Source organism: Pelobates fuscus, chromosome 6, assembly GCF_036172605.1.
Source record: "Pelobates fuscus isolate aPelFus1 chromosome 6, aPelFus1.pri, whole genome shotgun sequence".
Classification (NCBI taxonomy): Eukaryota; Metazoa; Chordata; class Amphibia; order Anura; family Pelobatidae; genus Pelobates; species Pelobates fuscus.
The window spans coordinates 214032925-214054704 of NC_086322.1; the positions used below are offsets into that span (position 1 = coordinate 214032925).

Sequence of the window (21780 nt, forward strand, 5' to 3'; positions counted from 1 at the left end):
AGCATTCTGAATTGGTCACTGCTTCTAAAAAAATATTGAAGTTTGGGTGAAAAATACAATGAGAAACGCTTGCCTAGTACCCAAATGAAAGAAAGAAAACAAACAACAAAGAGATTCAAAGAGTGTAATGTTATTAATTTGTAAACGGATTTAATATGCTTTGATGTGTTGTAACAGTTTGTACACATTTTAGACATTAATATGAGGGAAAAAGGAATGTCAGTGAATAGTGGTGTGCAGCTCAAAGCTGAATTTACATTAATCTCAGGTTACAGATATTACCAGATTACATAGGAATCAGTGGACTGTAATGCAAATAACTTATGTTTAAATTGTTTGCTGAATTCATAGAGAAAATATTCTAAATATGTCTCTTGATAATCAAAAATACAAGAGAAACCAAACTGTCACATAGTCTGCAGATGAAAAGGTTCATAGAGCTTTCAAATTTGCTAAAGATAATATATGTATTTGTTTTACTCCCTGGGTCATGACCAAAACCTAAGAAGTTTATGAACGACTAGTTTAATAAAATATAGCAAGAAAAAAAAACAAAAAAAACAGCATATATTTCTTAAAACAGGAGGAAAATAACCTTTCTTTGCTTCACTGCACATCAAATTATAGGAGGAGATTGCACTGCCATCTGCTGTAAAATTAAATGAAATGCACTTTGTTCTTCAGGAGGTGAGTAGTTGCACCACAGCGTATCTAGTATAGCTCTAAGTACAGTTGAATGAAAAGCCTTGAGGAATATAAGTGGCTTTTACTGTTAGCAACACCTTAATGGATTAGCCTGCCCCTCAAAGCAAAACGAATATTTAAATGTATCTGTTAATTTAGAGGCTTGTTAAATTTTTTCTTCTCTTCAGTGCAAAAACACCTATGCTATTATCTTCACTCAAATCCTCTATAACCAAACATTTATTAGCCAGACATTAATTTACAAATAAATAGCTTAGATATAGCTAAACAATGTTAGATAAAATAAAACAAAACGCATATATGTGACATTACGCAAGATTTCTCAACAGATGATTCTTCTTCAGTCAGTTTTTCATTGGAGTGGAAGTAAACTTTGTGGTCTTCTTCAGATGATGATAATTGGGAAGAATTTTCATCAGGAAATCCAGCTGAAGCGTCTGGGGCTGAATGAACCAAAAATAAACAGTCAAAATTGAATGTGTACATGTGTTTTAATCCAAGGCAGTAGCCAAAAAGAGATGATCTATATATCTCTAGGAGGGTACTGACCTGTGGACGCTCGGTCTGCACTCTGCGCAGACAATCAGATCCATATATCACGGTATTCTCTGGGATAACTTCACAAGTGTCAACTTGGCAGCAGGCTCCAATGATGCAGCCACTGGTTAGAATAACGTTTCTACCTACATATGCTGGAATAATAGACATGAATAAATATTAGTAAGCAAGAGCTAGAAGTATAAATCCTGCACAAGAAAAACAACAACGTACTACTAGTAGCTCTACTTTGCAAAGAGTCAAATGAAAGACACATTTTACTGACTGAGAAACAAAATAATAAGAAAAAAATACACCATGGGTATATCTGGGACCTCTTCAGATCTCGCTGTTTGGTCAGCTCTACCCAGGTGGACAGGATGAGAGTGGTTCAAGTAAAAACAGATGGGTTCACGAAGAAATGACCAGGTCTTGAGAAAAGTCTATTGTGACTGAAACGTCAAAGTTTTTTGTATTCTGCACAATAAAGCAGTATTTATTTTGATATAATATTAAGACTCCAGAGTGCTCTCTACTTGGACGCTATATATATATATATATATATATATATATATATATATATATATATATATATATATATATATATATATATGCACACATTCACACGGATTTATTTTTGTTAAATCAGGACACTGTGCATTTTGTCATGTGTTGTTGTATTTGAGGTTGTATTACCCAATTTTAAGACCTGCTAAGGAACTGTAAAACAGCAGAATTCATAGAGGGTCTACTTTCTTTTCCCATGACTGCACATATAAACTATGTATGGCTATGTATGGCTATACGTACCTTTCAGCTGCGTTAATGACAAGTCACATTAGAACATATCGTTACTATGTTTACAGTAGCTGATTTCACCAGCTGGGTACCAGACACATACATGTGTTAAAGTACAGTAATGCACCATATTCCTGTAGTTTTAACTCTGCAACTGAAAACAATTGCCGTTCTGCAAAATCAGAGACACAGGGAGCACTACAGAAGTAGATTAGATGAACTTTATTTTTTGTGACAAAGTTAATTTAAAGGGATACACCAGGCACCCAGACCACTTCTGCCCATTGGAGTGGTCTGGGTGCCAACTCCCACTACCCTTAACCCTGCAACTGTAAATATTGCAGTTTTCATAAACTGCAATATTTACCTTGCAGGGTTAAGTCATCCTCTAGTGGCTGTCTACTATGTGAGGACCTCCAGCGTCGACAAAATCCCCATAGGAAAGCATTGAAAGCATTATTCAATGCTTTCCCAAGGAGAGGTTTAATAAGCATTAGGTCTCCCCCGGCGGGACATCGGCGCTGGACTCCAGTATGCACTAAAGGGGTTTTAACCCCTTAAACAACTTGGGATGGGGGTGGGAGGGAGAGGGGCACTAGAGGGTCCTGCAATACCAGGAAAACAAATATGTTTTCCTGGCACTGGAGAATTCCTTTAACCCCTTAAGGACACATGACATGTGTGACATGTCATGATTCCCTTTTATTCCAGAAGCTTGGTCCTTAAGGGGTTAAGCAGTCTTCATCCACCAAAGGAAGTAATGAAAATTATATTATACTTGGTCAACCTGACTGCCTTTCTTTTGGGTTTAGTGCCTACTAACTGTACAGGTTTTATAGCGTAATAGGTTTCCTTATATAATATATTTTAGAGAGCATTTATGAGCTTGTTATCTGTTGAATGAAGGCAGGTGGCAATTTAAACAATATGGCATTAAATAACTCAACAAATGGCAACACGAACTTAATGTCAAAAAACTCGTCGCTATCTATCCACATTTTATTCTTGGCCAGTTTCCAAATTCTTTGCACTGGAAAGCTCAAACACTTGTCTACAGTCTATTTTCTATAAATGTGCATCTAAATCCGAATAATTCTTATCTGGCTTCCTCTTTGGTTTGGATTTCTAAAACAGAATTAGAATATTAGACTATTGCAATGGCATTTCCTTTCCTCCCCAGTTTTGTGATGATAGCCTTTAGCTGGACGTTTACATATCCTTTCTAAGCTTCCTGCCTTTTGTTTAAATAATATTTGCTAATTAAATTTTAGAAGTACAACAATTATGTTCTCTCCAACTTGCAGTTAGCCCAGCACTCTACGTTTGGCTAAAGGGATTTTAGGAGGATTGGGAAATAAATTTGAGTTTATATAAAAGAGAAGCTTGGGAGAATTTAAAGACATCTCTCAATTACGCTTCCTCTGTTGGAAAAATTGTATGCAATATAGTTTTGTCTTTTCCTTTAATGTGTATTCCATATATGACATGACAAAGAAGAATTGTTTAATCTCTGTAGTAGTGTAAACAGATTGTGTATTTTCCTTTTATGCAAAACACAGGAGGCAGTGGAAAGCACGGAGTTTTACAGAGTAGATGTCTTTTTTTGGGTGCTCCATACACAGACTTCAAATGGACTGAATATGTGTTAAAGTTGCGCTGGCACCTTGGGTCACTTTATCAGTATTTCATACGAATACATTATTTATGAAATAGGCATGTTAACTGTGCTGGAACCTCACTGAGATTTCATGAAAAGTAGGGAATAATTGTCTCATGGACAAGGCCCAGGTTGTTTCAAATTTTTAACTACCACCAACTTTCTTTTAATTCCCCAAACCATTGCTAGTGATGACTGTGGGAGTGAAACATTTTATCATGTTGATCTATGGAGGACCCCATGGACTCTTCCACAGATCTTTGTGTTGTACTCTCAGGTATGTGTGAGAGCACAGCAGTGACAGGGCTCCTGCTAGATGAAATGCCAGGAGCTGAAGAAGGAACATGATGTTGCCTATGAAGGAGTGATTCGGTAATTAAATCTACCATTAGCTTCTACCCAAAATATGCAAAGACCCCTGAAAGAGAGAGAGCCAATTCAAGCAATTACATGGTACATAAAGTCTAACACAATCTAGGAAGGCTCTACTTTCCAATTAATAGTTTCTTAGTTCATCGTAAGCAAGGATGTGTTTTTGTTTAGTGACCTTTTAATAGTTAAATATTTGTGTTCTTTTTAAGTCAGCTTTCCTACCTTACTTATAGGAAGATACAGAACTTTCATTTTCTATAAGTATGCACTTAAGTATTTACAAATATTCACCAACAACCACATTCCAAAAGAGATAACAGAGATACATATGGCTGCTAGCTGACTTGGACATAATTTGTTTTAACTGAAAATCTTTGAAAACTTATTTTAAGGCACACATTTGTGGCCTCAGAAGAGAGGAAGAGACCTGCTGACCATTTAGCACCTGACACTCATGAATACCCCAGAACACAACATTTACAAACACCTGCTTCAGTGATGCTAAATTAAATAAAACTTTATAGCTACGAGAGGTTATGTATCTCACCATTTTCTTTCTGTCCAATTTTTGCACTTTGATGCACAGGAAATGCCTTGCAGGATAGAACTATAATATTACATTTAAAGCACTGAACAATTCCAGCCCCTCTTATATCTCTTCACTGATCCAGAGGTATGCCCCTCCTCGTACCCTCCGCTCTGCCCGCGACCACCTCCTGACCGCTGCTCGCACCCGTACGGCCAACTCACGCTTGCAGGACTTCTCACGGGCGGCTCCTCTCCTATGGAATAACTTGCCTACTGCCATCAGACTCTCCCCTAGTCTTCAATCATTTAAGAAGGGCCTTAAATCCCATCTCTTCAGGAAAGCATATGGCCTCCCAGAGTAATCTCTCCCTTACATACCTGTCCCTATGGGATAGTGCTTTGCTCTCTCCTCCAGCTCTGCTTCACTCCTACTTGATATTTCCTATCCTAATGTTTCTAATACCCCACCTCCTATAGACTGTAAGCTCATTTGAGCAGGGTCCTCTTCAACCTATTATTCCTGTAAGTTTTCTTGTAATTGTCTTATTTATTGTTACATCCCCCCCCTCTCAAAATATTGTAAAGCGCTACGGAATCTGTTGGCGCTATATAAATGGCAATAATAATAATAATAATAATAATTATTACAGGATCTCAAGACCCATTCAGCCCTTCTCTAGATAACGGTTCCAACTAGTGAAAAGAGTAAACTTACCTCAAGTAGCTGTAAATCCATTTATACACAGTTTTCTTCTAGTTTTCATTCCTTTATTTTGTAGATAACTGATGTCTTTACGCTAGATCTGCTGCACCAAGCTTCGATGCTAATATGTGTACTACACAGTTTTACTGAATTTGAATATCAAAATCTTACCTTTGGATTCAATTACATTGTTGTCTCCCATCTTCAATGCTTGAGAATCTAGATTTGCAGCTAAGGTAATAATGACTTCATAATTACAAATTAATATAGCTTTTCTATTTGTATCTGGAAAAAATAAAAAACAAACTTTCATTGGGCGAATAAAAAAAAGAAATGGCACATGAAAACTAGGTTATTCATGCCACCAGCATTAGATTGTGAAGAAAACTACCTGGGGTCTGGAGTGTTCAATAACAAAACTACATGCAAACGAAAAGTGAAGGAGACAGATGGTTCTCAGATGGTCAGTAAGACACAAATGGGACAAATGGATGGAGGGCAAAGTCTTACACTTTGGAATTCATGCTATAGTTTATGTGTCCTTAAGGATTATATGGAGTGTATGTACCAGTTTGTAAAAAACATTTCAAGCGTTCCTATATCAGGCAATTTTATTCCAGAACCAGTAGAAGATTTTTCTATCTATGAACAAGTAAAAATGTATAGAACTCATTCTGAGTTTGAGTGTCTTTAATACAGACAGCTGGTAGAGTTGCTTCCTATGATACTCTGCACGAAGAAGCAGAATGCTTCTCATAGAAATGCAATGGTATAATACACCTCTACAAGGAGAAGATACAGACAAACAGATCAGCGCTGTTTAACCAAACCAAAGAAAGTTAGAAATATTGGATAGGTAGGCAGCACACCTTAAAATGTAGGGCTCCCTCTAGGCCCTACACAAAAATTACAATGGTAAAAAGAATATGGGAAAAGGTTGCACCAAAAACCAATATCATTCGAATGTAGGTAAGGAACACGAAAAGCTACTACAACAGGATATAGTAAATATATAAATAAAATGATGGAAATAAAAAACAATCGGTGGTAATGTAAAAATATCCAGTACATAGATATAATCTTGCCAAAAGAAACGACTATGGTGTTCTTCAGAGAGTTTTCGGCCGCCAGAAGATCAAGGTCAGAACAAATCTTGGAATTCATTTATAAAACAAAGAGAGATCAATAGTGTAATATATCCCAGACAGTGGTGTATAAGTGTAATTCCTGAAGGTCTCCTAAATCGAATGTGACCTGGTCAATTGACAGATTAGGAATAGCTGAATGTAGGATAACTTCAGTTACTGCACGTCAACCAGAAACAATACACAGCAGTCAAGTGGTCAGACTGGGACACAGACAAACACACACTTGATAATAAACCATGTACATATAGAAAGGATACAACATCCAACTTCAAATACATTGTTAGTGCCGATGACCATTGTTTTTGGCTCTACATCCTCTGAGTCTGGTGCAATATTTTCAGGAAAGCTGAAAGACATGTAATAAAATTTACATGTTAAATGGTTACTCTAGCCCCCATATGTTGCAAGGACCCAGTCTGTGGGATTGGAGTTTCTTCCTGCCAAAGGTATGTCTGTAACTGCAGGCAGATACACTAAACAGTGCAGAGGGAACATTAAAACTGTAATTTCTTCCCTCTAATTTATTTTATTTTGCATTATTCTTAATGCGTTATATTTACAGCAGTCAAAAATAGGATATATTTTTTTACCCCATTGTTTCCCTTTAATTATATTCCTTTTAAGAACAAAATCAGTTTAACCCCTTAAGGCCACGACATGTGTGACATGTCATGATTCCCTTTTATTCCAGAAGTTTGGTCCTTAAGGGGTTAAAGAGTGCTATGCTTTCCTTACATAACACAAAACTATTTTGTATTAACATGTGTTAAAGGACCACTCTAGGCACCCAGACCACTTCAGCTTAATGAAGTGGTATGGGTGCCTGGTCCAGCTAGGGTTAACTAATTTTTTTATAAACATAGCAGTTTCAGAGAAACTGCTATGTTTATCAATTAGTTAAGCCTTCCCCTTTTTCCTCTAGTGGCTGTCTCACTGACAGCCGCTAGAGGCGCTTGCGTGATTCTCACTGTGAAAATCACAGTGAGAGCACGCAAGCGTCCATAGGAAAGCATTATGAATGCTTTCCTATGTGACCGGCTGAATGCGCGCGCAGCTCTTGCCGCGCGTGCGCATTCAGCCGACGGGGAGGATCGGAGGCGGAGAGGAGGAGGAGAGCTCTCCGCCCAGCGCTGGAAAAAGGTAAGATTTAACCCTTTTCTCCTTTCCAGAGCCGGGCGGGAGGGGGTCCCTGAGGGTGGGGGCACCCTCAGGGCACTCTAGTGCCAGGAAAACGAGTATGCTTTCCTGGCACTAGAGTGGTCCTTTAAGCAATTGGGATAACAAAATGTATGCTGTGCTGGGTTCATTGAATCATTTTCCAAAATTGTTCCAGCACATTAAATGTAACAAGTTTTTTTTTATCTTGTAGAGCCATTATAGCATTCCTGATATACTACATGTATTCATAGGCAATCCAATTGTCTCAAATGTTGAAGAATATATATATATATTTTTTTAACAAACATATTTTACATAAACTAGTAGCAGGAAGCTTGTCACAATCATTGTTAAAGAAAAGAGGAAAATCACAAAAGAAAGCCTAAAGAGACTCACTCCACTGGTATGGAAATCTCTCTGAGAAATCTCTGAGAAATGACTAGATGTGCTGTGTCACACAAGATATTAGTGAAAGGTAGCCAGGTGATCAAAAAGATCTGAGGGTTTATGTAACGGATCGACTGGCACCCCGACTGGGTACCTCCGTTAATGGATGCTCCTAGCGTTTCCTGAGGACTCCAAGCACTGCAGCAGACACCACAACCACCGAATCAGAGAAGCGTGTAAATCCTCTCAAGCATATGAATGCTGTAGACAGTTGAATAGGAAACCATACGAATAGGTTTACACTCCTAGCAGTCGAACTGGAACAGCATACAATAAATCCTCCCCCAATAATGAGACTACACTTCACTTTGAGGGTTAAGCAGGAACTCTCGGCTGGCACATCCAGCCTGGCTTTTATTACAAGTGTACACATACAGGCCACACCCAGGGGGAGGCATAAAATAACCAATAGTATCACGGGTGCAACCCACACATCCCCTCCCCTTAGTGTGACACATAATCCCATTATTCACACAGTTTAAACATAACTTTTACACAATATCTATAACTTCTAAAATATACATGTCACAAACATAAAACATACATTTTCTTACTCAGCATACTTCAATTAGTAATACTCTCAAAAATCATCCCAATCCCTCCAGTAGATCAATAGTTAGCTGGAGGTCCCTTTATTACCGACCGCAAGCACATTTTCCTGCCCAAAACAGTTCCATGGATTTGGGCTGTGCGGTCGGTCAATTACTGGCATAAAAACGGCTAAGTCCCCATTCGAAGTGTGCCTGTACTTCGACTTTAGTCGAAGTGTCGAAGTGGAGTTGATGTTAAGGGTCGACGGTGTTCGAAGTTAAAATGGCCGCCGCCACGTGGTCCTTTGTCCGATGCCGGCCACTTCGACGACTTCGGTAACTTTGGCAGCTTCGACTGTGTCCGAAGTGCCATATACAAAAGTACCAATCTTTCCCCAAAGTATTTAAAGGGCTAGGGACAGTATTATACAAGCCACATGCCCAAAAGTAGTTCTTAAAGGGTCAGTACATTATGGTAGCAGTCCATAAGCCCCAAATCAGTCCCTTAAAGGGCAATATCTCCCAGGGACCATAATCACTGGGCAGGAGGCTAGCAACCAGGCTTCTCCAGTTCTCAGTGGCGAGGTTGGTTCCGCCACAGTGTATCTCTCTTAAGAGACAAAGCCGTGAGTAACAATATACAGTTTTGCCACTTTGGCTTTATTGGTGTATATATTCCTTCAAATATACTTCCTTCACATTATGTGCACTTATTAGGGAACAGTTTATTTTAAGTAGTCTAGCATGTTCAAGTCTACATTGGGCTGCAGGGAGGTGAATAAAGTAACTAGGACGCAGATGTAATAGCTAGTTCAATTGATTCTGTCTTAAGTTAAATATGGAAGCCAATAAGTGCATTTAGACCAGGGGTTCCCAATTAATTTTTCCAGTGGAACCCTTTGACATAGTGTATCAGCACTTTTTCATAAGTGCTTTTGAAGTCAAGGTAACTGTGGATGAATGAGCCTAATAGTTTAGTACTAGTCAACCTTCTAAGATTAACTTTGACAATATAAGGGGAAGATTTTATTAATAGTGAATAATTTAAAGGAGCACTATAGAGTCAGGAACACAAACTTGTATGCCTGGCCCTATGGGTGACTTCCTCCCCCCCTTGCTCCCATTTTAAAGGTAAGAAAACGTACATTATTTGCAGCTCCGCATGCGGCCTCCGGGGCTGGCTCTGCCTCGATTCTCCTCCTTGGCTGCCATAATCAGAATTGATGATCTCAGCCAATAAGCACTAGATTGGCTAAGATCATCAAGGCTGTTGGTGGGGACAAACACCAGACTGAATCAATGCATCTCTACAGGGAAAGTTCAGTGTCTCCATTCGGAGCGTGGAGATGCTGAACGTCAGTGCTGCACAGACCCAGGAAGCACCTTAACTGGACATCTGAGGAGTGGCCATCACAGGTGACCCTAGGGAGCAATGTAAACACTGACTTTGCTCTGAAAAGGCAGTGTTTACAGCAAATAGCCTGCAGGGACTGACTATAGACATTGGAATAACTACATTAAGCTGTAGTTCTGGTGATTATTGGTGTCCCTTTAATGTCATGCAACCTAGACGCCAACAGATCAAAGTCTGCATAGAATATGCTAACTTGCAATTCCTTTACTTACAATGTTTCCAATGGCATATATACACTAACAGAGCTGAAGTGGCAACACTGTATATTGTTACATATTTCTCATTAGTGAGATACACCCTTGGATTTTTTTTTTTTTTTAATCACCTGGCTCCCTTTCACAGATTTCTTGTGTGACATTTGAATTGCTGACTTCTCAGCACATTTAGAAGTAGTTATTTCTATAATTATAGGAGAGTTTTAATACTAGTGGAGTGAGTCCCTTAGGTTTTCCTTATGAGATTTTCCTTTTTTATTTGATTAGAGGGGATATGCCGAAGATACACCAAGCACCTAGTAGTATCCAGCTGATTTTGATGTCTATGTTCTATACTTTGGCATCTTTTATCCCCTTTTCCCCGCACATTCATCGTTAAAATATAAATTTCATCATCCGCTTTACTCCTGGGCAATAAAGAAAGCTGCTCAGTCCTACATGCTAGCCATGGTCATACTGCTGCTGCCCTTGATCTAGATGCTGCTGCCATAATAAAGGAACACTACAGGGTCAGGAACACAAACATGTGTTCCTGACCCTATAGTGTTGAAGTTACCATTTAGGAGGCTTGCCTCCCCTTAGTAGGGGTTAAAACATACCTTTTTTTCCAGCGCTGCAAGGGTCTGCCGGCGCTGGCCCCGCCTCTTTGGTGACATTATTAGAATTGCCGATTTTAACCTAATCCAATGCTTTCCCACAGGAAGAGCATTGGACTGGCTGAAATCGGCAAGGAGGCGGGGCACCATCTTGGCCAATCAACACCTCAGAGATGCTTTGAATCAATGCATCTCTATGAGGAAAATTCAGCGTCTCCATGCAGAGTGTGGAGATGCTAAATGACAGTGCTGCCTACTGTGCAGCACTGAGCCAGGAAGCACCTCTAGTGGCCACTGGAGGTGTCCCTAGGGGACAATGATTATAAATTTTTTTCATGAAAAAGCCTAAAGGCAATGATTATACTCACCAGAACAACTACATTAAGCTGTAGTTTTTCTGGTGACTATAGTGTCCCTTTAAAACAAACTGCACAGAATTGCTGTGTCTGGGACCAGCAAAAAGACATGTACATAATATTTAAACCTACTGTTGTGGTAATGTTCATATTCACTGTAATTGGCTATGGGTAGATGCAATTCATCCTTTGACTTCAGTTTGTAATGATTATATCTGCAGTGTTCTGCACAATGAATTATAGGGTGTATAAAATAAGTGTCATGGGATTTCCTCTGTATCCTTGCATAAAAAGGTACATGACATGTACATAATTGTGCTTTTTAAAAAAAAAAAAAATGTTTTCAATGAGAATTATATTTTACTCTCACGAAAAGCTAAATGTGAGCAGTATTTTGATTCTGGCAATTTATTAAAGAGGATCTTTCTCATTTCTTTTCTTTTTTGTTGTTGATATTTTGACTGTACATTATTTACAGTAAACACTTGTTATGTATAGTAGAGTAAACACTGTTTATGTAAAAGTTTGTCAAATACCATGCATAGGGGTCTATACAAATTCAAGTAATATCTGGTGAGTGAACCAGGTCATTTATTCCACCCATGGTCATTATTTAATGCTCACTTTTTCTTGCTGTCCAATAAGATCTGCTTATTGGACCATTAATGCTCTAGATCAGTGTTTCCCAACCCAGTCCTCCAGTACCCCCTAACAGGCCGGTATTTAAGGATCACCCAATTTTGACTAAAGTGTTTAAAAAACAAACAAACAAAAAAAGAAACTTGACACAACAGGGTGATCCCTCAATCCTGGACTGTTAGGGGGTACTTGAGGACTGGGTTGGGAACCCCTGCACTAGATTGATATCAGCAGGCATATTTTTAGTTTACCACAAATAGTACATTGATTACAATATATAAGAATGTTTAAATTCCATTTCATAAGGTGGTTGTGACAAACTAAAAAAAACATTTTGTTACTAATATTTAGTCACCGATAGGGGGTATGGAACACTACATGCTTAGAAAACAAGATTCTGTTCACAGGAACAATTAAGACATTATATGGCTTTGATATGATAAGTCTACATTCATTTTTGTGAAGTGTGATAGGCACATGAGCTAGTGTTACCCATTTCGGATAAATGCTTGCTCTTCAATGAGATTTCCTTCCCCAATGATGATTGGTCCGGCTTCTGCAAATATTCGAGCTTTAGGATGAACCACTGTTCTTGGTCCTGGATTGTGGAAACATATACACCATTTTATACAATTTTCAAAATCTAAAAGCTTTTTGCTTTTGGATCTCTGAAAATGAAAAACTGTCAAAATTCCTTATTTAAAATGATACACCGGAACATGCTATTTATGCACTTTTACTCATGGATTTATTGTAATGATTTAAAATGCAAGGTTTAAATGCATTACCCACTGCAATTGAATAAGTATATATTGAGAGCACACATCCCACGGGAACTACGACTCAGCTGACAGATTGTTAGCCAATACCCAATTCTGCAAAATAGAGCTGATTTATGAGAATATATGGGTGCATATGAAGGAATGCAATTTTTACCATTTTATTTAAAACAGGGGGCCATTTCCAGATATAGGGTCTCTATAATATTTCAGAAAGCCATTCTTACATATCAATTTCATTTATGCCTACCTTCCCCCCCCCCCCCCCAAAACACACAAATCTTACAGAAGTTTATAAGAGCCAATGAGTTAAGCACTGCACCGCCCCCGGTTTGAGTATTTACACTGAAGGGGGGGGGGGGGAGAAGGTTTACAGTGCTTAAAGTGCTCTTTTAGGTTAATTTTCATGGACAGATTCCTAGCACCATAACTACTACAATAAACTCAAGGGATTAAAATATTCCTTTATCCAAAAATGGAGCAATCTGACAGTTTTATGTAATTTCAACATCATAACTTCCCATTGTTCGCCTTGTATAACCTTCAAGCGATTAAACTCTGCCAAACATAGCTTCAAACACACTCACTGCTCAATCGTTCTTTCTTTCCTTGTTCTTTTAAATCACAGGGTGTTTCATCCTATGAACTTTTTCTCTACTACATTTGCTCTAACAGACAATAATACACACAATCCAACACTGAGGTAACAAAATAAAAACAGAACTACAAACACAATAAATACAGTACAGTAAAATAAAGCATTTTGCTGCAGAGCTATGAACAAAAACACAACAATACCAAATTATGTTAATTAAAATATGTACTCACCTATAGTGACATCTCCAATAATTTCACTTTCAACACAAACTACTGCTCCAGGAGCAATCTTCACACTAACATTAAATAAACACAAAACCATGTTACTCAATTCACGTTTTATGGTACATCTTTAATTAAACATAGACTTTGGTATTTATTTTTTTATAGAAAACACTATGGCGTTTTTTCACAATACACTGAATTATAGTGAATTCAAAATTAAATTGCAAAATTCTGTTCTTACCCCATAAATCTCTGTTCGGGAGTTTATTTTGAGCTGATGTTTTAGTCACTACAGAGGATAAATGTTGGATGTCTCTCTCTATCCTAGCTATATGTGCAGCAAGTGAACAAGTTGGATGGTTCTTGCAAGATAAAGTGAAAAGTAAAACATCCTACTTTGACCTGTGAGAGCCAGGTGGAACCAATCTAAACAATTGAAAAGCCTGCAGAGACAAGCTATAAACACCAGAACCACTACATTAAGCTGTAGTTGCTCTGGTGACTATAGTGTTCCTTTAAGTTTTCGAATACATTTTTTTGCATCATGCTTTTATTTTATTTTTTTGGTCTTCATTGGTTCTTTCTCCCTTATGTCTTTAGCTTGGGTATTACCCATCTGTAGTTGGTGCCATGAATACATGGGGATGGGGATGGGGATGGGGATGGGGGGGGGGGGGGGGGAGGGTGGGAGGGGGGGGGATGTATTCCATAATCACCTTTCCTGGATATTTGCCAAGGCAGCACAATACTCTTGGCACTTACTTTGTCTTCTTGTTTTGTGGCTTTGGACTACGGCTGAGGATGTAGGGGATGTAATCTCTTTAATTATTTAATTGGGAGGTGCTCCTCCTGTCCAATTTTGAAGTGGTCTATATCCAGAAAAAAGAATAAGTATGGAATAGATTCTGTTTTTTTATCTATTAGTTTATTGGTTTAACCCCTTAACGACGCAGGACGGTTCAGGACCGTCATCGGCATTTTTGCATTGCCGACCGACGACGGTCCTGAACCGTCCTAAATTTAAAATGTACTTACCCGATCGCCGTCGTTCCCCCGGCGGCGATCGGCGGTGCTCCCGTTGTGGGGAGACTGCCTGCAGCCCAGACAGTCTCCCCATGGCGGTTTAGGACCCCTGGGGCCATGTGATCGCCCAACAGGGCGACCACATGGTCACAATAGGTGTCCTAGACTCTGCCTGCAGGGGGACTGTCTGTGCTGACAGGCAGTCTCCCTGCAACTGTAAAATCAAAAAAAAAATTAAAGTTATAGTTAATAAAAAAAAAATATATTATTATATATGTGTATATATATGATATATAGACATATATTATACCTATATAATATATGTCTATATATCATATATATAATGTCATGCTAAGTGTATTTTTATATTAATATGTACATATATTAATATAAAAATACACTTATAATTAATTTGCACACGTATATATATAATATATATAATAACTATATATATTGTATATATATATTATTATAAAATACGAATAATAAATAATTTAAATTAAATTAAAAAAATTAAAAATAATAATAAAAAATTGAAAAAAAATTATATATCTATACGAAATTTTATTCTAACTGTATTTTGATATTAATATATATATATTTATATCAAAATACACTTAGAATGAAATTGTATATATATCTATGTATATTTAAATAAATAAAAAGAATGCGAACTATTCATATGTCGATATACAAAATTACATAAATAATTATATAAATATACACGTAGACTTCAAATATATAAATATGCATATATATTTAAATTCTACGTGCGTATTTAGGTAATATTTTTACATAATTAAGTTATTTTATTGATTGCAATTTAAGGGACCTGCCTGCCAACCCAGGCCGAAAGACCAGAGAATTTAATTTGATATCACTGTATTTTACCCTGTAACGTTCTACGACACCCTAAAACATGTACATGGGGGGTACTGTTTTACTCGGGAGACTTCGCTGAACACAAATATTAGTGATTCAAAACAGTAAAACATATCACAGCGATGATATTGTCAGTGAAAGTGACTTTTTTTGCATTTTTCACACACAAACAGCACTTTTACTGATGATATAATTGTTGTGATACATTTTCCAGTTTTGAAACACTAATATTTGTGTTCAGCAAAGTCTCCTGAGTAGAACAGGACCCCCCATGTACAGGTTTTATAGCGTTTTTGAAAGTTACAGGGTCAAATATATAGGTCAAATATTTTTACATTGAAAATGGCCAGGTTGGTTGCGTTGCCTTTGAGAGCATATGGTAGCCCAGGAATGAGAATTACCCCCATGATGGCATACCATTTGCAAAAGAAGACAACCCAAGGTATTGCAAATGGGGTAAGTCCAGTCGTTTTTAGTAACCACTTAGTCACAAACACTGGCCAAAATTAGCGTTCAATTTAGTTTTTTACTTTTTTCACACACAAACAAATATGAACGCTAACTTTGGCCAGTGTTTGCGACTAAGTGGCTACTAAAAAAGTCTGGACATACCCCATATTGAATACCCTGGGTTGTCTACTTTTAAAAAAATATGTACATGTGGGGTGTTATTTAGCAATTTATGACAGATAACAGTGTTACAATGTCACTATTGATACATTTTAAAAATGTATGTTTTGAAACCGCAATATCCTACTTGTACTTATAGCCCTATAACATGCAAAAAAAAAGCAAAAAGCATGTAAACACTGGGTATTTTTGAACTCAGGACAACATTTTGAATCTATTTAGCAGTTTTTTTCATTCGCTTTTGTAGATGAGTAAAAGATTTTTCACATAAAATTCAAAAAACGTGTATTTTTTTCAATTTTTCATCATATTTTTTCATTTTTTTTAAATTAAATTAGATGAGATTATATAAATAATGGTATGTAAAGAAAGCCCCTTTTGTCCTGAAAAAAACAATATATAATTTGTATGGGAACAGTAAATGAGAGAGCGGAAAATTACAGCTAAACACAAACACCACAAAAGTGTCAAAAAGATGCCTGGTCGCAAATGTACAACATCGCAAAAAAAGTCCAGTCCTTAAGGGGTTAAATCAATTTGTTCTAACCATTTAAACAGTGCTATTTTTTTTTACAATTCTCTTAGTTACCTATAGTCACAGCTTCTCTAATTTAGCCTAAGTTTTACAATTCTGTTTACAACCCAGTGTTTGGTGAATAAACCCAAAATGAATAGATGTTTTATTCCTGCATACTTACCATTCACACATACACATGTGATAGTTCATGAGGCCATTGACTTATCAATAGTTTATTATTATTATTATTATTATTAATATTAATATGTATTCAATGCATCTTTATAGATCTAAAAATATTAAATAATTACAGGGGATGACAGAATATACCTGTGATTGTGCTACAGCTGGACAACAAAATCATACACAGCAAGTTAATTTGATTTAGGGCTATCTGCCAGGACTGAACATGTCCAGAGAATGGTGGAAAGATATCCACTTTGTGCCATCTCACCTCTTTTGTTGCTGTGCCTCTTTCAGCAGGTTCGCCATGTTTGTAAGGGAGTAGTAGTGTACTCGGCTATCGACTTATCGGGTCTGAGCAGGATGTACGGCTACAGTAGCGATGGCAGGCAAGATGAGTCGCGTGGAACGCACAAGAAGAGTCGTGGAACGCAAAAAGGATTACAGGCTCCACTGGTGTATGAGTAGTGGATGTGGTCAGACTCAGCCAGAGACGAAAGTTAAACCAAGTACACTTTCTTACAGCAAAACACCGCATAATTCATTGGTGGAGGTTGTAAATGCACACTATAAGTGAAGATCATACAATAACTATGTTACTTTAAACTTGATTGTTCAAACATTCTAGAATTGTTTACTAAATTCAGAATTGTAGAGTATTAAATCTTAAATTGCAACATAGAAACACAAATAACTGATTGTGCATTTTCTCTTTTAAACTATGGTTACAGCTAGGTTATTTTAGTACTGTATATTAATTGTTATTAATTTTATAATTTGATTTTAATTAGGCACACGTTAGAATTTAGTGAATAAACCCATCTCGATAGTGTCAGTGCATGAGTCTGAGCCGTTTAAATTCTCAGCCCTTGCTGTTGGCTATATTCAGTACCCACATACAGAGTGGATTCCATTTCTTATTAGACTGGACAATTCCTTTAGCTACCACCACTACTTATTTCTCCAGGTTATTACACACCAGTGAGTCCAACACCTGTTATTGGAAAACTGAAAGCATTATTGATGTAAAAAAACAAAACCCACAATTGTTTCATTTCTAAAATGTAATTTCATTTCTAAAATTACATAGTTACATAGTTACATAGCTGAAAAGAGACTTGCGTCCATCAAGTTCAGCCTTCCTCATATATGTTGTTGCTGTTGATCCAAAAGAAGGCAAAAAACCTAGCCTGAAGCGTTTTCAATTTTGCCACAAACTAGGAAAAAATTCCTTCTTGACCCCAAAATAGCAGTCAGATGTCTCCTTGGATCAAGCAGCTATTACCCCACTAATTAGAAATTATATCCCTGTATGTTATGTTTTGTAAGTATTTATCCAATTGCAGTTTAAACATCTGTAGTGATTCTGACAAAAAACACCTCTTCAGGCAGAGAATTACATATCCTTATTGCTCTTACTGTAAAAAAAACTATTCTTTGCCTTAGATGAAATCTCCTTTATTCCAGCCTAAATGTGTGTCCTATGTATAGCCCTGTTTATGAATAGATTTCCAGCTAAAGGTTTGTACTGGCCCCGAATATATTTGTATAAAGTTATCATATCCCCTCTCAGGCGCCGTTTTTTCAAACTAAACAGATTAAATTTTCTTAACCTTTCTTCATAACTAAAATGCTCCATTCCTTTTATCAATTTTGTAACTCGTCTCTGGACTTTTTCTAGTACCATGATATCTTTCTTTAGAACATCTAAAAACACATGGATTTCAAGACCAGAAACAACATGGGTTTACTTAGGGGTGTGTTTACCACGAGACAAACAAGGCATTTGCCTTGGGCGGCACTTTCTGGGGGGAGCCGGCCCCCAACCGCCCATGGCAAATGCCTGCCCAGACTCTTGTCCTGGGGGGGACCAGGAGCTGGCCGAGTGGCTACCTCAAGGCCTGCGAGGCTGGCAGCGGCAACACTTGGCGGGCGGCGAGGGAGCACTGATCCTCCTGTTCAGCTCCCTTGCACGCACCGCAGTCATGCTGGAGCCTGAATATGATGTCACTCCAGCCCTGAGGGAGCTGAACAGGAGGATTAGTGCTCCCTCACCACTTGCATTGACCGGCCGGCCGCGCAGCAGCCCCACTGGACCCCAGGGAAAGTGATAATCCACCCCAGCATTCCCAAAGGTAGGGAGGCTGGGAGGATTGAATTTTAAAAAATGTGAGTTTGTTAGTGTGTGTGTCTGTTAGTGAGTGTGTGTGTGTCTGTTAATGTGTGTGTGTGTGTGTGTGTGTGTGTGTGTGTCTGTTAGTGTGTGTGTGTGTCTGTTAGTGTGTCTGTTAGTGAGTGTGTGTGTGTGTGTGTGTGTCAGTGTGTGTGTCTGTTAGGGAGTGTGTTACTATGTGTGTGTGTGTGTGTGTGTGTGTCTGTTAAGGTGTGTCTGTTAGGGAGTGTGTTACTATGTGTGTGTCTGTTAGTGAGTGTGTAAGCATGTCTGTTAGTGAGAGTGTATGCGTGTCTGCCTCTGTTAGTGAGTGTGTTAGTAGTATGTGTGTCTGTTAGTGAGAGTGTATGCGTGTCTGCTAGTGACTGTGTGTGTCTGTTAGTGAGTGTTTATGTCTGTTAGTGAGTGTGTATGTCTGTCTGTCAGTGAATGTATGTATCTGACACTGAGTTTATATGTGTCTGTCAGTGAGTGTGTATGTGTATTTAGAAGGCGGGGTGGGGGGGGGGGGGGGTTGTGCATGAGTTTTGTCATGCCTAGGACAGGACAAAACCAGAATACACCACTGGGTTTACTTCCGGGAGATCATGCCAAATTAATCTTATTGATTTTTTGATTGGGTAACTAAAATAATAGATCAGGGTGGTGCAGAAGACATTGCTTACCCAGATTTCAGTAAGGCTTTTGACACCGTTGCACATAGAAGGCTTATCAATAAACTGCAATCTTTAAGTTTGGATTCCAATATTGTTGAATGGGTAAGGCAGTGGCTGAGTGACAGGCAACAGAGGGTTGTAGTCAATGGAGTATATTCGAAGCAAGAGCTTGTCACCAGTGGGGTACCTCAGGGATCTGTACTTGGACCCATTCTCTTTAATATTTTTATTAGTGATATTGCAGAAGGTCTTGATGGTAAGGTATGTCTTTTTGCTGATGATACTAAGATATGTAACAGGGTTGATGTTCCAGGAGGGATAAGCCAGATGGCAAATGATTTAGGTAAACTAGAAAAATGGTCAGAGTTGTGGCAACTGACATTTAATGTGGATAAGTGCAAGATAATGCATCTTGGACATAAAAACCCAAGGGCAGACTACAGAATATTTGATAAAGTCCTAATCTCAACATCTGAGGAAAGGGATTTAGGGGTGATTATTTCTGATGACTTAAAGGTAGGCAGACAATGTAATAGAGCAGCAGGAACTGCTAACAGAATGCTTGGTTGTATAGGGAGAGGTATTAGCAGTAGAAAGAGGGAAGTGCTCATGCCATTGGACAGAACACTGATGAGACCTCACTTGGTGTATTGTTCGCAGTACCGGAGACTGTATCTCCAGAGGGATATTGATACTTTAGAGAGAGTTCAGAGAAGGGCTACTAAACTGGTTCATGGATTGCAGGATAAAACTTACAAGGAAAGGTTAAAGGAACTTAACTTGTATAGCTTGGAGTAAAGACGAGACGGGGGGATGTGATAGAAACATTTATATAGATAAAAGGAATCAAAACAGTAAAGGAGGAGACTATATTTAAAAGAAGAAAAACTACCACAACAAGAGGACATAGTCTTAAATTAGGGGGACAACGGTTTAAAAATAATATCAGGAAGTATTACTTTCTGAGAGGGTAGTGGATGCATGGAATAGCCTTCCAGCTAAAGTGGTATAGGTTAACACAGTAAAGGAGTTTAAGCATGCGTGGGATATGCATAGAGCTATCCTATAAAATAAGGCCAGGGACTAATGAAAGTATTTAGAAAATTGGGTAGACTAGATGGGCCGAATGGTTCTTATCTGCCGTCACATTCTATGTTTCTATGTTGTCCTGAATGTCCTATTGAATCTACCCTCGTAACTACCCTGGCTGAATTTTAGCTCTGGTTTAATTGATTACTACTGTTTTCCTTTTTGTTATTACCTGTCTCTTTCCACTTTCACTGAGAGTATTGTATGTTTTTCTTATGTTTATCTAAATCCCAAGTCCTTTCATATCTGGACATTTTCTTTTACTTGTGGAGCCGGCTGTGGTGTTTTATTTTGTTAGAAATCTATCACTAAGCATGTTATCCTTATCATAAAAATGTGCTATATCATCATTTGCCATGCAAATATCCTACTATGTATCTATGTATTCTGACACTTGTACTAGTTGTGGCAGTGAAAGATTGTCTGTATAATCTAAGCACAGCAAAAATAAAGAATATAAAAAAGGTAATGGAGTTTTAGAGAAACTTTATTTTTTTCTTCACAATCTTATTGATGGTTTACCAGTTCTAATCACTAGGTGTCATAGTAGAACCATAAAAAAAAATTACATGAAGCTATAGCATTTTCCCTTGAGCATCCTGATGTTTCGATACACATTACTAACAGGGTTGCTCACTAAACTTCGAATTGTAGCAAATTTTAACCAAATTGCAAGTGAAAAATGATTTTTGCACATTCAGAGCGGTTTGTTGAGTAAATAGCACAAAATAATTATTTGTAGCAAAAAAAAAAAGCATAAAATGCTGTATGACAAGGTCTGTCCGTTCGTATATATGTATTCTGTTTGCTGCAGAAGTGCTGGTACTTGCAAGAAGAAATACACTCCCAGCGAAAAGCACAAAGATGTTCTGAGAGTCTGAGACTATGGTAGCCGGGTGCTTCCAAGTAGAACCTCCTGCCAATGGCAGTAGGTGCTGCTGCTTTCTTTTTCTTTTTTTCTTTTTTTATTCTTAGTTTTATTATTATTATCATTATTATTATTATTATTATTATTATTTAACTTAAAGGACCACTATAGTGCCAGGAAAACAAACTCGTTTTCTTGGCTCTATAGGGTCTTTGGGTCCCCCTGACCCTCTGGGTCCCCCTCCTGCCGGGCTGAAGGGGGAGGAAGGGGTTAAATTCTTACCTTTCTCCAGCGCCGGGCTCCCTCTTCCGACGTCATCCGCTGAATGCGAATGCGCTGAATGTACATGCGCGGC

General features: G+C 38.0%; 1 protein-coding gene across 1 annotated transcript; it reads right to left on the bottom strand.

Moving 5' to 3' along the window:
• Positions 1-114: 114 nt before the first annotated feature.
• On the bottom strand, positions 115-16993 carry DCTN6 (dynactin subunit 6). Its single transcript, XM_063425336.1, has 7 exons — positions 16911-16993; positions 13411-13475; positions 12296-12401; positions 6706-6794; positions 5472-5519; positions 1255-1397; positions 115-1148 (listed from the first exon to the last, which is right to left on the bottom strand). The coding sequence occupies exons 1-7, from the start codon at positions 16946-16948 to the stop codon at positions 1050-1052; spliced, it is 588 nt and encodes a 195-aa protein (XP_063281406.1). The 5' UTR covers positions 16949-16993; the 3' UTR covers positions 115-1049.
• Positions 16994-21780: the final 4787 nt, after the last annotated feature.

Coding starts and splice junctions, on each gene's coding strand:
- DCTN6 (XM_063425336.1), bottom strand. CDS start 16,948: ATGGCGAACCTGCTGAAAGAGGCACAGCAACAAAAGAG. Junction 12,402..13,410: donor TATTGGAGATGTCACTATAG/GTGAGTACATAT, acceptor TCCACAATCCAG/GACCAAGAACAGTGGTTCAT. Junction 6,795..12,295: donor CAAGCATTTATCCGAAATGG/GTAACACTAGCT, acceptor CATGTCTTTCAG/CTTTCCTGAAAATATTGCAC.